This window comes from Coregonus clupeaformis, chromosome 14 (genome assembly GCF_020615455.1).
Source record: "Coregonus clupeaformis isolate EN_2021a chromosome 14, ASM2061545v1, whole genome shotgun sequence".
Lineage (NCBI taxonomy): Eukaryota > Metazoa > Chordata > Actinopteri > Salmoniformes > Salmonidae > Coregonus > Coregonus clupeaformis.
This window is the reverse complement of record NC_059205.1, coordinates 3,497,852-3,514,531: the sequence shown is the minus strand read 5'-3', so window position 1 is coordinate 3,514,531 and position 16,680 is coordinate 3,497,852. Positions and strand designations below refer to the sequence as shown.

At 50.5% G+C, this 16,680-nt stretch overlaps 1 protein-coding gene across 1 annotated transcript in view; it reads left to right on the top strand.

Moving 5' to 3' along the window:
• Positions 1 to 413: 413 nt before the first annotated feature.
• Positions 414 to 16,680, top strand: part of LOC121580551 (serine/threonine-protein kinase MAK) — a 67,713-nt gene continuing 51,446 nt past the window's right edge. The window contains exons 1-2 of the mRNA XM_045224628.1: positions 414 to 572; positions 11,886 to 12,099. Coding sequence (XP_045080563.1) covers positions 12,034 to 12,099 — 66 coding nt within the window. The 5' untranslated portion in view covers positions 414 to 572; positions 11,886 to 12,033. The remainder of the gene's footprint in view (positions 573 to 11,885; positions 12,100 to 16,680) is intronic.

The window sequence follows — 16,680 nt, the reverse complement described above, 5'->3', positions numbered from 1 at the left end:
TCGCCCATGCTACGTCAATGGGCCGCGCGGTGCATTCTGGGCGATTCTGGGACCAGGAGAGCGCTCCTTCAAGGAGTGAATGGGAATCAATTGGGCTCTAGCTCAAAAACCCAACATGAATTTGGTCAATAAAAAGTACAACAATATCAAATATTTTCCAAGATTTGAGATAATTAACTTGCTATCTGTAACTGTGTATCTTTGGAACCGTGCCATTACGTACTTTCGAGGAAAATAGGCACGTTTCTCGACTCATACCCTGACTTTGAGAAGGGATTGCGTGACGATAAGCTTAGCAACAGCATGACGCAGCATGACAACGTGAACGCGATTGGTCGACAGTCTGCTGGGTGGGGCGTTATACGTTTCTCCATTCTTTGCCCAATGGGATTTCTATCTCCTCCTTTCTCTAATATTTCTGCCGTTGCCAAGGAGAAAGGAAGACACTCCTGTACAATAAGGAAGCTATCGCTATTGTACTGTCTTTGCTGCTGCGTTATTTTTCACAAAACAGAAACGCATCTTGCTTGATTCTTGGACTAAATTGGGACAAAAACTTCATGTCTTTATTGGTAGGTATGCTGAGGTAATACCACATTTTTCTGAATGTTGCATGAGAGCGGTGTGGTTTACGGTTAGCCAATATAATGATGTGTGTTATTTCTTTATTTGTGTTTATCTTGTTAACAACTAGCTAGCTAGCTAACTTATCTAGCTAACAGCTGTCTGTCACATAGCAAGCTAGCTACAGACGAACCTCCCAGTAGTAAAGGTTGTTGTTCATTAAGTAGGCATATCATGTATGCCCCTTTACCCCATACCACACTAATGAAGCTGAACTGTTCTGCCAATAATTATTTTACTTTCTCTCTGTCTGAGGGACTTTCTAATCTGGTAGGATGGAGAGTAGAGGAGGTCAATATAGGATTAAAGAAATGTCTAAAGAAATGTGGGCGGCAGGTAGGTTCTAATCCCCGAGCCGACTAGGTGAAAAATCTGCCGATGTGCCCTTGAGCAAGGCACTTAACTCTAATTGCTCCTGTAAGTCGCTCTGGATAAGAGCGTCTGCAAAACATTTTTTGTAATTGTAATTGTAAAATGTAATTTTACATTTTACATTTGAGTCATTTAGCAGTTAAAGCCTCTTCTGCTTGCATCCCCTGTAAGCCCAGGGACCAGTTGCATAAAACATCTTAAGTTAATTTCCCCCTTATCTTTTCCCTTAAAGTTTCCTTAACTTTAAGTCAGTTGCACAAAATATTTTAAGGCACATTTGTCCCTTTAATTAAGTGAAAAAAGTTAAGGGTGCCCATGAGGTCCCTTAAGTGCTTAATTCACTAGCTACTCTGTAACTTAGCTTGGCGTGCTAGAAAGTAATAGAAACAAGTTAAGAAAAAAGTAACGATAAGAAAAGTGTTTTATTCTCTTCTGAATCAAATTGTTTCTCCTGTCCTGAATGTAGAAGTTCTATTTTGCGAGCTCCCAAAATATATGCCATCTTTTTGACGAGACGTTTATTCTGTGAATCAGGTCATCTCCATGGTAACCAGAGACTCTTTCTGCCTCGCATGACTTCAAACTACTATAAAACACTTAAGTTATGTCGTTATGGCAGGTAGGAGCGTAGGGCCGGTAACCGAAAGGTTGCTGGATCGAATCCCCGAACTGACAAGGTAAAAATCTGTCGTTCTGCCCCTGAGCAAGGCTGTTCCCCGGGCGCCGATGACGTGGATGTTGATTAAGGCAGCCCCCCGCACCTCTCTGATTCAGAGGGGTTGGGTTAAATGCTGAAGACACATTTCAGTTGAATACATTCAGTTGTACAACTGACTAGGTATCCCCCTTATCTAAGAAAATGTTTGAGGGGCTCAATGCAACAACCTTAAACAATTCCTGTAGGTAAGGGAAAATTATTCCTTAAGGGAAACACTGTTTTATGCAACCGGGCTGTTCTGTTTTGGGCACACTCCTGTGAGCCGAGCAGACGCCAAATTAATCCACTAACCTTCTCAAGGTTAGGAGCACTCTGCCTCTCCCTTCCTCCCTCCTCTCTCTCTTCCTCCCTCCTCTCTCTCTTCCTCCCTCCTCGCTCTCTTCCTCTCTCCTCTCTCTCTTCCTCTCTCCTCTCTCTCTTCCTCCCTCCTCTCTCTCTTCCTCCCTCCTCTCTTCCTCCCTCCCTCCTCTCTTCCTCCCTCCCTCCTCGCTCTCTTCCTCCCTCCTCGCTCTCTTCCTCTCTCCTCTCTCTCTTCCTCTCTCCTCTCTCTCTTCCTCTCTCCTCTCTCTCTTCCTCCCTCCTCTCTCTCTTCCTCCCTCCTCTCTCTCTTCCTCTCTCCTCTCTCTCTTCCTCCCTCCTCTCTCTCTTCCTCTCTCCTCTCTCTCTTCCTCCCTCCTCTCTCTCTTCCTCCCTCCTCTCTCTCTTCCCCCCTCACTCCTCTCTCTCTTCCTCCCTCTTCTCTCTCTTCCTCCCTCCTCTCTCTCTCTCCTCTCTCTCTTCCTCCCCTCCCTCCTCTCTCTCTCCCTCTCTCCTCTCTCTCTTCCTCCATCCTCTCTCTCTTCCTCCCTCCTCTCTCTCTTCCTCCCTCCTCTCTCTCTTCCTCCCTCCTCTCTCTCTTCCTCTCTCCTCTCTCTCTTCCTCCATCCTCTCTCTCTTCCTCCCTCCTCTCTCTCTTCCTCCCTCCTCTCTCTCTTCCTCTCTCTCTTCCTCCCTCCTCTCTCTCTCTTCCTCCCTCCTCTCTCTCTCTTCCTCCCTCCTCTCTCTCTTCCTCCCTCCTCTCTCTCTTCCTCCCTCCTCTCTCTCTTCCTCTCTCCTCTCTCTCTTCCTCTCTCCTCTCTCTCTTCCTCCATCCTCTCTCTCTTCCTCCTCCTCTCTCTCTTCCTCTCTCCTCTCTCTCCTTCCTCTCTCTCTCTTCCTCCCTCCTCTCTCTCTCTTCCTCCCTCCTCTCTCTCTTCCTCCCTCCTCTCTCTCTCTTCCTCCCTCCTCTCTCTCTCTTCCTCCCTCCTCTCTCTCTTCCTCCCTCACTCCTCTCTCTCTTCCTCTCTCCTCTCTCTTTCTCCCTCCTCTCTCTCTTCCTCCCTCTTCTCTCTCTTCCTCCGTCCTCTCTCTCTTCCTCTCTCCTCTCTCTCTTCCTCCCTCCTCTCTCTCTCTTCCTCCCTCCTCTCTCTCTCTTCCTCCCTCCTCTCTCTCTTCCCCCCTCACTCCTCTCTCTCTTCCTCCCTCACTCCTCTCTCTCTTCCTCTCTCCTCTCTCTCTTTCTCCCTCCTCTCTCTCTTCCTCCCTCTTCTCTCTCTTCCTCACTCCTCTCTCTCTTCCTCTCTCCTCTCTCTCTTCCTCCCTCCTCTCTCTCTCTTCCCCCTCCCTCCTCTCTCTCTTCCCCCCTCACTCCTCTCTCTCTTCCTCCCTCCTCCTCTCTCTCTTCCTCTCTCCTCTCTCTCTTTCTCCCTCCTCTCTCTCTTCCTCCCTCCTCTCTCTCTCTTCCTCCCTCCTCTCTCTCTTCCTCTCTCCTCTCTCTTTCTCCCTCTTCTCTCTCTTCCTCCCTCTTCTCTCTCTTCCTCCTCTCTCACTTCCTCTCTCCTCTCTATCTACCTTTCTCCTCTCTCTCTTCCTCCCTCCTCTCTCTCTCTTCCTCCCTCCTCTCTCTCTTCCTCTCTCCTCTCTCTCTTCCTCCCTCCTCTCTCTCTTCCCCCCTCACTCCTCTCTCTCTTCCTCTCTCCTCTCTCTCTTCCTCCCTCCTCTCTCTCTTCCTCCCTCCTCTCTCTCTTCCTCCCTCCTCTCTCTCTTCCTCTCTCTCTCTCTCTCTTCCTCCCTCCTCTCTCTCTCTTCCTCCCTCCTCTCTCTCTTCCTCCCTCCTCTCTCTCTTCCTCTCTCCTCTCTCTCTTCCTCCCTCCTCTCTCTCTTCCCCCCTCCCTCCTCTCTCTCTTCCTCTCTCTCTTCCTCCCTCCTCTCTCTCTTCCTCTCTCCTCTCTCTCTTCCTCCCTCCTCTCTCTCTTCCCCCCTCCCTCCTCTCTCTCTTCCTCTCTCCTCTCTCTCTTCCTCCCTCCTCTCTCTCTCTTTCCTCCCTCCTCTCTCTCTTCCTCCTCCTCTCTCTCTTCCTCCCTCCTCTCTCTCTTCCTCTCTCCTCTCTCTCTTCCTCCCTCCTCTCTCTCTTCCTCCCTCCTCTCTCTCTTCCTCCCTCCTCTCTCTCTTCCTCCCTCCTCTCTCTCTTCCTCCCTCCTCTCTCTCTTCCTCTCTCCTCTCTCTCTTCCTCCCTCCTCTCTCTCTTCCCTCTCTCCTCTCTCTCTTCCCCCTCCCTCCTCTCTCTCTTCCCCCTCCCTCCTCTCTCTCTTCCCCTCTCTCCTCTCTCTCTTCCTCCCTCCTCTCTCTCTTCCTCCCTCCTCTCTCTCTTCCTCCCTCCTCTCTCTCTTCCCTCCCTCCTCTCTCTCTTCCCCTCCCTCCTCTCTCTCTTCCTCTCTCTCCTCTCTCTCTTCCTCCCTCCTCTCTCTCTTCCTCCCTCCTCTCTCTCTTCCTCTCTCCTCTCTCTCTTCCTCCCTCCTCTCTCTCTCTTCCTCTCTCCTCTCTCTCTTCCTCCCTCCTCTCTCTCTCTTCCTCCCTCTTCTCTCTCTTCCTCCCTCCTCTCTCTCTTCCTCCCTCCTCTCTCTCTTCCTCCCTCCCCTCTCTCTTCCTCTCTCCTCTCTCTCTTCCTCCCTCCTCTCTCTCTTCCCTCTCTCCTCTCTCTCTTCCTCCCTCCTCTCTCTCTTCCTCTCTCCTCTCTCTCTTCCTCCCTCCTCTCTCTCTTCCCCCTCACTCCTCTCTCTCTTCCCCCCTCACTCCTCTCTCTCTTCCCCCTCACTCCTCTCTCTCTTCCTCACTCCTCTCTCTCTTCCTCTCTCCTCTCTCTCTTCCTCCCTCCTCTCTCTCTTCCTCTCTCCTCTCTCTCTTCCTCCCTCACTCCTCTCTCTCTTCCTCTCTCCTCTCTCTTTCTCCCTCCTCTCTCTCTTCCTCCCTCTTCTCTCTCTTCCTCCGTCCTCTCTCTCTTCCTCTCTCCTCTCTCTCTTCCTCCCTCCTCTCTCTCTCTTCCTCCCTCCTCTCTCTCTCTTCCTCCCTCCTCTCTCTCTTCCCCCTCACTCCTCTCTCTCTTCCCTCCCTCCTCCTCTCTCTCTTCCTCTCTCCTCTCTCTCTTTCCCTCTCTCCTCTCTCTCTTCCTCCCTCTTCTCTCTCTTCCTCACTCCTCTCTCTCTTCCTCTCTCCTCTCTCTCTTCCTCCCTCCTCTCTCTCTCTTCCCCCCTCACTCCTCTCTCTCTTCCCCCCTCACTCCTCTCTCTCTTCCTCCCTCACTCCTCTCTCTCTTCCTCTCTCCTCTCTCTCTTTCTCCCTCCTCTCTCTCTTCCTCCCTCCTCTCTCTCTTCCTCCCTCCTCTCTCTCTCTTCCTCCCTCCTCTCTCTCTTCCTCTCTCCTCTCTCTTTCTCCCTCTTCTCTCTCTTCCTCCCTCTTCTCTCTCTTCCTCCTCTCTCACTTCCTCTCTCCTCTCTATCTACCTTTCTCCTCTCTCTCTTCCTCCCTCCTCTCTCTCTCTTCCTCCCTCCTCTCTCTCTTCCTCTCTCCTCTCTCTCTTCCTCCCTCCTCTCTCTCTTCCCCCTCCCTCCTCTCTCTCTTCCTCTCTCCTCTCTCTCTCTTCCTCCCTCCTCTCTCTCTCTTCCTCCTCCTCTCTCTCTTCCTCCCTCCTCTCTCTCTTCCTCTCTCTCTCTCTCTTCCTCCCTCCTCTCTCTCTCTTCCTCCCTCCTCCTCTCTCTTCCTCCCCTCCTCTCTCTCTTCCTCTCTCCTCTCTCTCTTCCTCCCTCCTCTCTCTCTTCCCCCCTCACTCCTCTCTCTCTTCCTCTCTCCTCTCTCTCTTCCTCCCTCCTCTCTCTCTTCCTCTCTCCTCTCTCTCTTCCTCCCTCCTCTCTCTCTTCCCCCCTCCCTCCTCTCTCTCTTCCTCTCTCCTCTCTCTCTTCCTCCCTCCTCTCTCTCTCTTCCTCCCTCCTCTCTCTCTTCCTCACTCCTCTCTCTCTTCCTCCCTCCTCTCTCTCTTCCTCTCTCTCTCTCTCTTCCTCCCTCCTCTCTCTCTTCCTCCCTCCTCTCTCTCTTCCTCCCTCCTCTCTCTCTTCCTCCCTCCTCTCTCTCTTCCTCTCTCCTCTCTCTCTTCCTCCCTCCTCTCTCTCTTCCTCTCTCCTCTCTCTCTTCCTCCCTCCTCTCTCTCTTCCTCTCTCCTCCTCTCTCTCCCCCCCTCCCTCCTCTCTCTCTTCCCCCCTCCCTCCTCTCTCTCTTCCTCTCTCCTCTCTCTCTTCCTCCCTCCTCTCTCTCTTCCTCCCTCCCTCTCTCTCTTCCTCTCTCCTCTCTCTCTTCCCTCCCCCTCTCTCTCTCCCTCCCTCCTCTCTCTCTTCCTCCTCCTCTCTCTCTTCCCTCTCTCCTCTCTCTCTTCCTCCCTCCTCTCTCTCTTCCTCCCTCCTCTCTCTCTTCCTCTCTCCTCTCTCTCTCTTCCTCCCTCCTCTCTCCTCTCTTCCTCTCTCCTCTCTCTCTCTTCCTCCCTCCTCTCTCTCTCTTCCTCCCTCTTCTCTCTCTTCCTCCCTCCTCTCTCTCTTCCTCCCTCCTCTCTCTCTTCCTCCCTCCCCTCTCTCTTCCCTCTCTCCTCTCTCTCTTCCTCCCTCCTCTCTCTCTTCCTCTCTCCTCTCTCTCTTCCTCTCTCCTCTCTCTCTTCCTCCCTCCTCTCTCTCTTCCTCTCTCCTCTCTCTCTTCCTCCCTCCTCTCTCTCTTCCCCCCTCACTCCTCTCTCTCTTCCTCCCTCCTCCTCTCTCTCTTCCTCTCTCCTCTCTCTCTTCCTCCCTCCTCTCTCTCTTCCTCTCTCCTCTCTCTCTTCCTCCCTCCCTCCTCTCTCTCTTCCTCTCTCTCCTCTCTCTTTCTCCCTCCTCTCTCTCTTTCCTCCCTCCTTCTCTCTCTTCCTCCGTCCTCTCTCTCTTCCTCTCTCCCTCTCTCTCTTCCCTCCCTCCTCTCTCTCTCTTCCTCCCTCCTCTCTCTCTCTTCCTCCCTCCTCTCTCTCTTCCCCCCTCACTCCTCTCTCTCTTCCTCCCTCCTCCTCTCTCTCTTCCTCTCTCCTCTCTCTCTTTCTCCCTCCTCTCTCTCTTCCTCCCTCTTCTCTCTCTTCCTCCTCCTCTCTCTCTCCTCTCTCCTCTCTCTCTTCCTCCCTCCTCTCTCTCTCTTCCCCCCTCACTCCTCTCTCTCTCTCCCCCCTCCTCCCTCTCTCTCTTCCTCCCTCACTCCTCTCTCTCTTCCTCTCTCCTCTCTCTCTTTCTCCCCTCCTCTCTCTCTCTCCTCCCTCCTCTCTCTCTTCCCTCCCTCCTCTCTCTCTCTTCCTCCCTCCTCTCTCTCTTCCTCTCTCCTCTCTCTTTCTCCCTCTTCTCTCTCTTCCTCCCTCTTCTCTCTCTTCCTCCTCTCTCCTCCTCTCTCCTCTCTCTCTACCTTTCTCCTCTCTCTCTTCCTCTCTCCCTCTCTCTCTCTTCCTCCCTCCTCTCTCTCTTCCTCTCTCCTCTCTCTCTTCCTCCCTCCTCTCTCTCTTCCCCCCTCACTCCTCTCTCTCTTCCTCTCTCCTCTCTCTCTTCCTCCCTCCTCTCTCTCTTCCTCCCTCCTCTCTCTCTCTCTCCCTCCTCTCTCTCTTCCTCTCTCTCTCTCTCTTCCTCCCTCCTCTCTCTCTTCCTCCCTCCTCTCTCTTTCCTCCCTCCTCTCTCTCTTCCTCTCTCCTCTCTCTCTTCCTCCCTCCTCTCTCTCTTCCCCCTCCCTCCTCTCTCTCTTCCTCTCTCCTCTCTCTCTTCCTCCCTCCTCTCTCTCTTCCTCTCCTCTCTCTCTTCCTCCCTCCTCTCTCTCTTCCCCCCTCCCTCCTCTCTCTCTTCCTCTCTCTCTCTCTCTTCCTCCCTCCTCTCTCTCTCTTCCTCCTCCTCTCTCTCCTCACTCCTCTCTCTCTTCCTCCCTCCTCTCTCTCTCTCCTCTCTCTCTCTCTCTTCCTCCCTCCTCTCTCTCTTCCTCCCTCCTCTCTCTCTTCCTCCCTCCTCTCTCTCTCTTCCTCCCTCCTCTCTCTCTTCCTCTCTCCTCTCTCTCTTCCTCCCTCCTCTCTCTCTTCCCTCTCTCCTCTCTCTCTTCCTCCCTCCCTCTCTCTCTTCCTCTCTCCTCTCTCTCTTCCCCCCTCCCTCCTCTCTCTCTTCCCCCCCTCCCTCCTCTCTCTCTTCCTCTCTCCTCTCTCTCTTCCTCCCTCCTCTCTCTCTTCCTCCCTCCTCTCTCTCTTCCTCTCTCCTCTCTCTCTTCCTCCCTCCTCTCTCTCTCCCTCCCTCCTCTCTCTCTTCCTCACTCCTCTCTCTCTTCCTCTCTCCTCTCTCTCTTCCTCCCTCCTCTCTCTCTTCCTCCCTCCTCTCTCTCTTCCTCTCTCCTCTCTCTCTTCCTCCCTCCTCTCTCTCTCTTCCTCTCTCCTCTCTCTCTTCCTCCCTCCTCTCTCTCTCTTCCTCCCTCTTCTCTCTCTTCCTCCCTCCTCTCTCTCTTCCTCCCTCCTCTCTCTCTTCCTCCCTCCCCTCTCTCTTCCTCTCTCCTCTCTCTCTTCCTCCCTCCTCTCTCTCTTCCTCTCTCCTCTCTCTCTTCCTCCCTCCTCTCTCTCTTCCTCTCTCCTCTCTCTCTTCCTCCCTCCTCTCTCTCTTCCCCCCTCACTCCTCTCTCTCTTCCCCCCTCACTCCTCTCTCTCTTCCTCACTCCTCTCTCTCTTCCTCTCTCCTCTCTCTCTTCCTCCCTCCTCTCTCTCTTCCTCTCTCCTCTCTCTCTTCCTCTCTCCTCTCTCTCTTCCTCCCTCCTCTCTCTCTTCCTCACTCCTCTCTCTCTTCCTCCCTCTTCTCTCTCTTCCTCCCTCCTCTCTCTCTTCCTCCCTCCTCTCTCTCTTCCTCTCTCCTCTCTCTCTTCCTCCCTCCTCTCTCTCTTCCTCTCTCCTCTCTCTCTTCCTCCCTCCTCTCTCTCTTCCTCTCTCCTCTCTCTCTTCCTCCCTCCTCTCTCTCTTCCCCCCTCCCTCCTCTCTCTCTTCCTCCCTCTTCTCTCTCTTCCTCCCTCCTCTCTCTCTTCCTCCCTCCTCTCTCTCTTCCTCCCTCCTCTCTCTCTTCCTCCCTCCTCTCTCTCTTCCTCCCTCCTCTCTCTCTTCCTCACTCCTCTCTCTCTTCCTCCCTCCTCTCTCTCTTCCTCCCTCCTCTCTCTCTTCCTCCCTCCTCTCTCTCTTCCTCCCTCCTCTCTCTCTTCCTCTCTCTCTTCCTCCCTCCTCTCTCTCTTCCTCCCTCCTCTCTCTCTTCCTCTCTCCTCTCTCTCTTCCTCCCTCCTCTCTCTCTTCCTCTCTCCTCTCTCTCTTCCTCCCTCCTCTCTCTCTTCCTCCCTCCTCTCTCTCTCTTCCTCCCTCCTCTCTCTCTCGTCCTCTCTCCTCTCTCTCTTCCTCCCTCCTCTCTCTCTTCCCCCCTCACTCCCCTCTCTCTTCCTCTCTCCTCTCTCTCTTCCTCCCTCCTCTCTCTCTTCCTCTCTCCTCTCTCTCTTCCTCCCTCCTCTCTCTCTTCCCCCCTCACTCCCCTCTCTCTTCCTCCCTCCTTTCTCTCTTCCTCCCTCCTCTCTCTCTCCCTCCCTCCTCTCTCTCTTCCTCCCTCCTCTCTCTTCCCCCCTCACTCCTCTCTCTCTTCCTCCCTCTTCTCTCTCTTCCTCCCTCCTCTCTCTCTTCCTCTCTCTCTTCCTCCCTCCTCTCTCTCTCTTCCTCCCTCCTCTCTCTCTTCCTCTCTCCTCTCTCTCTTCCTCCCTCCTCTCTCTCTCTTCCTCTCTCTCCTCTCTCTCTTCCTCCCTCCTCTCTCTCTCTTCCTCCCTCTTCTCTCTCTTCCTCCCTCCTCTCTCTCTTCCTCCCTCCCCCTCTCTCTTCTCTCTCTTCCTCCCTCCTCTCTCTCTTCCTCTCTCCTCTCTCTCTTCCTCCCTCCTCTCTCTCTTCCTCTCTCCTCTCTCTCTTCCTCCCTCCTCTCTCTCTTCCCCCTCACTCCTCTCTCTCTTCCCCCTCACTCCTCTCTCTCTTCCCTCACTCCTCTCTCTCTTCCTCTCTCTCCTCTCTCTCTTCCTCCCTCCTCTCTCTCTTCCTCTCTCCTCTCTCTCTTCCTCTCTCCTCTCTCTCTTCCTCCCTCCTCTCTCTCTTCCTCACTCCTCTCTCTCTTCCTCCCTCTTCTCTCTCTTCCTCCCTCCTCTCTCTCTTCCTCCCTCCTCTCTCTCTTCCTCTCTCCTCTCTCTCTTCCTCCCTCCTCTCTCTCTTCCTCTCTCTCTTCCTCCCTCCTCTCTCTCTTCCCCCTTCCCTCCTCTCTCTCTTCCTCCCTCTTCTCTCTCTTCCTCCCTCCTCTCTCTCTTCCTCCCTCCTCTCTCTCTTCCTCCCTCCTCTCTCTCTTCCTCCCTCCTCTCTCTCTCCCTCCCTCCTCTCTCTCTTCCTCACTCCTCTCTCTCTTCCTCCCTCCTCTCTCTCTTCCTCCCTCTTCTCTCTCTTCCTCCCTCCTCTCTCTCTTCCTCCCTCCTCTCTCTCTTCCTCTCTCTCTTCCTCCCTCCTCTCTCTCTTCCTCCCTCCTCTCTCTCTTCCTCTCTCCTCTCTCTCTTCCTCCCTCCTCTCTCTCTTCCTCTCTCCTCTCTCTCTTCCTCCCTCCTCTCTCTCTTCCTCCCTCCTCTCTCTCTCTTCCTCCCTCCTCTCTCTCGTCCTCTCTCCTCTCTCTCTTCCTCCCTCCTCTCTCTCTTCCCCCCTCACTCCCCTCTCTCTTCCTCTCTCCTCTCTCTTCCTCCCTCCTCTCTCTCTTCCTCTCTCCTCTCTCTCTTCCTCCCTCCTCTCTCTCTTCCCCCCTCACTCCCCTCTCTCTTCCTCCCTCCTCTCTCTCTTCCTCCCTCCTCTCTCTCTCCCTCCCTCCTCTCTCTCTTCCTCCCTCCTCTCTCTTCCCCCCTCACTCCTCTCTCTCTTCCTCCCTCTTCTCTCTCTTCCTCCCTCCTCTCTCTCTTCCTCTCTCTCTTCCTCCCTCCTCTCTCTCTTCCTCCCTCCTCTCTCTCTTCCCCTCCTCTCTCTCTTCCTCCCTCCTCTCTCTCTTCCTCCCTCCTCTCTCTCTTCCTCTCTCTCTCTTCCTCTCTCTCTTCCTCTCTCTCTCTCTCTCTTCCTCCCTCCTCTCTCTCTTCCTCCTCCTCTCTCTCTTCCTCCCTCCTCTCTCTCTTCCCCCCTCCTCTCTCTCTTCCCCCTCACTCCCCTCTCTCTTCCTCCCTCCTCTCTCTCTTCCTCTCTCTCTCTCTTCCTCCCTCCTCTCTCTCTTCCTCTCTCTATCTTCCTCCCTCCTCTCTCTCTTCCCCTCCTCTCTCTCTCTCTTCTCTCTCTCTTCCTCCCTCCTCTCTCTCTTCCTCACTCCTCTCTCTCTTCCTCACTCCTCTCTCTCTTCCTCCCTCCTCTCTCTCTTCCTCCCTCCTCTCTCTCTCTTCCTCCCTCCTCTCTCTCTCTTCCTCCCTCCTCTCTCTTCCTCCCTCCTCTCTCTCTCTTCCTCCCTCCTCTCTCTCTTCCTCCCTCCTCTCTCTCTCTTCCTCTCTCCTCTCTCTCTTCCTCCCTCCTCTCTCTCTTCCTCCTGTACAAGTGCAAGGCGGCTCGAGTTCTCCACATTCAGTTACCAATTTATTTATTTATTTATTTTCAGTTACTTTACTTTATTAGGTGTATTTGACAGGGACAATGTTTATTTATCAACATTTCTGTAAATGTGCAGGATTTAGGCAGCCGGAGGATCATTTTCATTAGAAGTCCCTTGGACATTCTACCTCCACCACCACTACTGAAAGGTAAAAGTGAAGATGTGTAGTCGTTTTCTGTCTGTGTTTCTAGAAGAGATGTCCTGTTGTCCAGTGGTAGCTCCCCCCGTGCTTGTCGTTGTTCTGACCTGAGACCCAGCCTGCAGCTTTGTGATCCTCGTCAGTCTGTGTGTCTGTTCTCCCAGAAGAAAGTAGCTGCTGTGTTCTGACTGCTACTCCTGATGTCTGACTCTATGGGGCTGCGTGTGGGACCAGGGCCGGGACCAGTCCAGACCTCTCCGCTGAAGGTGAAGAGACTCCTCAACAGAACCCTGGCTGCATTCTATGCTCCCATCATGTGATATTTTGTATCATGTTTTCGACCACTGAGACGCCGCACACTGCATTCTATGCCATTCTAGAATGCAGTGTGTGGAGTCTATGCCATTCTAGAATGCAGTGTGTGGAGTCTATGCCATTCTAGAATGCAGTGTGTGGAGTCCAGGGTCGTAAGCAGACCTTTCAGGGGCATGTGCTCAAAATGTAAAAATCATTCATAACATACCAAATACCACTGTAGCAAAAATGTTAACATCATCTCAAATGGTATGCAAGCTAGTTACAGTACCTCCTAAACATGATTGGCATGGGGAAAAGAGGGTGGGATCAATGATGTTGATTTGATTTGATTTGATTTATGTACATCTGCTAGTTAGCTAGCTCCATTCCTTTTACTGATTGTGATTTATCGTCAATGCTCGTATCAAATAATGTTTTATATCAATATATGGTACTGGGGTTTTATTAGGATCCCCATTAGCTGTTGAGAAAGCAGCAGCTACTCTTCCTGGGGTCCACACGAAACATGACATAATACAGAACATTAATAGACAAGAACAGCTCAAGGACAGAACTATATACGTTTAAAACGGCACACATAGCCTACATATCAATACACACAAAATGTCTTGGTCAAATAGGGGAGAGGCGTTGTGCCGTGAGGTGTTGCTTTATCTGTTTTTTAAACCAGGTGTGCTGTTCATTTGAGCAATATGAGCTGGAAGGGAGTTCCATGCAATAATACTGTACGCTTTCTTGAATTTGTTCTGGATTTGATGACTGTGAAAAGTCCTCTGGTGGCATGTCTGGTGGGGTAAGTGTCTGTGTCAGAGCTGTATGTAAGTTGACTATGCAAACAATTTGGAATTTTCTAAACAATGTTTCTTATTAAAAGAAGAAGTGATGCAGTCAGTCTTTCCTCAACTCTTAGCCAAGAGAGACTGGCATGCATAGTATTTATATCAGCCCTCTGATTACAATGAAGAGCAAGACGTGCCGCTCTGTTCTGGGCCAGCTGCAGCTTAACTAGGTCTTTCCTTGCAGCACTGGACCACACAACTGGACAATAATCAAGATAAGGCAAAACTAGAGCCTGCAGGTCTTGCTTTTTGGAGTGTGGTGTCAAAAAAGCAGAGCATCTCTTTATTATGGGCAGACCTCTCCCCATCTTTACAACCATTGAATCTATATGTTTTGATCATGACAGTTTACAATCTAAGGTAACACGAAGTAATTGAGTCTCCTTGTTAAGGCTTTCAGTGACTTCATTAGCTGTGGTTGCTGACACGTATATGGTTGAATCATCAGTGGCAGGTCATTGGTAAAAATAGAAAAGCGTATTGGGCCTAGAGAGCTGCGGTACACCACACCCTACATGTCTGACATTCCAGAAGCTTCCATTAAAGAAAACCCTCTGAGTTCTATTAGATAGATAGCTCTGAATCCACAATGTGGCAGAGTTTGAAAAGCCATAACACCTACGTTTTCTCAACAACAGGTTATGGTCAATAATATCAAAGGCTGCACTGAAATCTAACAGTACAGCTCCCACAATCTTCTTATATTCAATTTCTTTCAACCAATCATCAGTCATTTGTGTCAGTGCAGTGCGTGTTGAGTGCCCTTCTCTATAAGCATGCTGAAAGTCTGTTGTCAATTTGTTTAAAGCAAAATAGCATTGTATTTGGTCAAACACCGTTTTTTCCAACAAGCTGATAGGTCTGCTGTTAGAACCAGTAAAGGCCGCTTTACCACTCTTGGGTAGCGGAATTACTTTGGCTTCCCTCCAGGCCTGAGGACAAAGACTTTCCTCTAGGCTCTGATTAAAGATACAGTATGACATATCGGAGTGGTCATAGAGGCAGCTACCATCCTCAGTAGCTTTCCATCGGAGCGGTCATAGAGTCATCTACCATCCTCAGTAGCTTTCCATCTAAGTTGTCAATACCAGGAGGTTTGTCATTAGGATTTTCCACCTCTCCCACACTAACTTTACAAAATACGAATTTACAATGCTTTTCTTTCATTATTATTATCTTCTGTTAGTTTGCCCACTTTGCCAATGAAGTAATCATTCAAATAATTGGCAACATCAAACGGTTTTGTGATGAATAAGCCATCTGATTCGATGAAAGATGGAGTTGAAGTTGGAGTTCAAGTAATCCAAAGTTTTTTCTCCATCATTCTTTATATTATTGATCTTGGCTTCATAAGACAGTTTCTTCTTCTTTTGTTGAGTTTAGTCACATCATTTCTCAGTTTGCAGTGAGTCAGCCGGTCAGATGTGCAGCCAGACTTATTAGCCACTCCTTTTGCCCCGTCTTTCGCAACAAAGCCTCCTTCACTCATGCTGCCAAACATGCCCTCGTAAAACTGACTATCCTACCGATCCTTGACTTCGGCGATGTCATTTACAAAATAGCCTCCAACACTCTACTCAGCAAATTGGATGTAGTCTATCACAGTGCCATCCGTTTTGTCTCCAAAGCCCCATACACTACCCACCACTGTGACCTGTACGCTCTTGTTGGCTGGCCCTCACTACATATTCGTCGCCAAACCCACTGGCTCCAGGCCATCTATAAATCACTGCTAGGCAAATCTCCGCCTTATCTTAGCTCATTGGTCACCATAGCAGCACCCACCCGTAGTCTGCGCTCCAGCAGGTATATCTCACTGGTCATTCCCAAAGCCAACACCTCCTTTGGCCGCCATTCCTTCCAGTTCTCTGCTGCCAATGACTGGAACGAATTGCAAAAATCTCTGAAGCTGGAGACTCTTATCTCCCTCACTAACTTTAAGCATCAGTTGTCAGAGCACCTTACCGATCACTGCACATGTACACAGCCCATCTGAAATTAGCCCACCCAACTACCTCATCCCTATATTGTTATTTATTTTGCTCTTTTGCACCCCAGTATCTCTATTTGCACATAATCTCTTGCACATCTATCTTTCCAGTGTTAATACTAAATAGTAATTATTTTGCACTATGGCCTATTTATTGCCTTACCTCCATAACTTGCTACATTTGCATACACTGTATATATATTTTCTGTTGTATTTTATGACCTTATGTTTTTTTTACCCCATATGTAACTCTGTGTTGTTGTTTTTATTGCACTGCTTAGCTTTATCTTGGCCAGGTCGCAGTTGTAAATGAGAACTTGTTCTCAACTGGCTTACCTGGTTAAATAAAGGTGAAAAAAAAATAGTATCTTTCAACCATACAGTTTTTTAATTCTTCATCAATCCATGGAGCCTCAACAGTTCTAACAGTCAGTTTCTTAACAGGTGCATGTTTATCAATAATTGGAAGAAGCAATTTCATAAATTCATAAAGTGCAGCGTCTGGATGCTCCTTATTAATCACATCAGACCAACACATATTTTTAACATCATCCACATAAGAGTCACAGCAAAATCTTTTGTATGATCTCTTATATACTATTTTAGGCCCAGCTTTTGGAACTTTGGCTTTCCTGGATATATATATGTAATTTTCATCATAGGTACACGTCAACTATATACTTATTTTCCACCATCATTTGCAAATAAATTCATAAAAAATCCTACAATGTGATTTTCTTGATTCTTTTTCCTCAATTTGTCTGTCATAGTTGACGTGTACCTATGATGAAAATTACAGGCCTCTCTCATCTTTTTAAGTGGGAGAACTTACACAATTGGTGGCTGACTAAATTCTTTTTTTCCCCCACTGTACGTGCAACTTCTGTTATCAGAATACGAAGATCGCCTTGAAAAGACGGGTCTAGACGCACAAAAGTTGATTTTGTGCGTCTAGATTGTGTTCAGATCTGTCTGACCACTTCAGGAGGTGGTCAGGGATGCATTGTGTTCAGATCTGTCTGACCACTTCAGGTGGTGGTCAGGGATGCATTGTGTTCAGATCTGTCTGACCACTTCAGGTGGTGGTCAGGAATGCATTGTGTTCAGATCTGTCTGACCACTTCAGGTGGTGGTCGGGGATGCATTGTGTTCAGATCTGTCTGACCACTTCAGGTGGTGGTCAGGGATGCATTGTGTTCAGATCTGTCTGACCACTTCAGGTGGTGGTCAGGGATGCATTGTGTTCAGATCTGTCTGACCACTTCAGGTGGTGGTCAGGGATGCATTGTGTTCAGATCTGTCTGACCACTTCAGGTGGTGGTCAGGGATGCATTGTGTTCAGATCTGTCTGACCACTTCAGGTGGTGGTCAGGGATGCATTGTGTTCAGATCTGTCTGACCACTTCAGGAGGTGGTCAGGGGTGCATTGTGTTCAGATCTGTCTGACCACTTCAGGAGGTGGTCAGGGATGCATTGTGTTCAGATCTGTCTGACCACTTCAGGAGGTGGTCAGGGGTGCATTGTGTTCAGATCTGTCTGACCACTTCAGGAGGTGGTCAGGGGTGCATTGTGTTCAGATCTGTCTGACCACTTCAGGAGGTGGTCAGGGGTGCATTGTGTTCAGATCTGTCTGACCACTTCAGGAGGTGGTCAGGGGATGCATTGTGTGCAGATTTCTCCTCAGTCTGGATGCAGTCAGG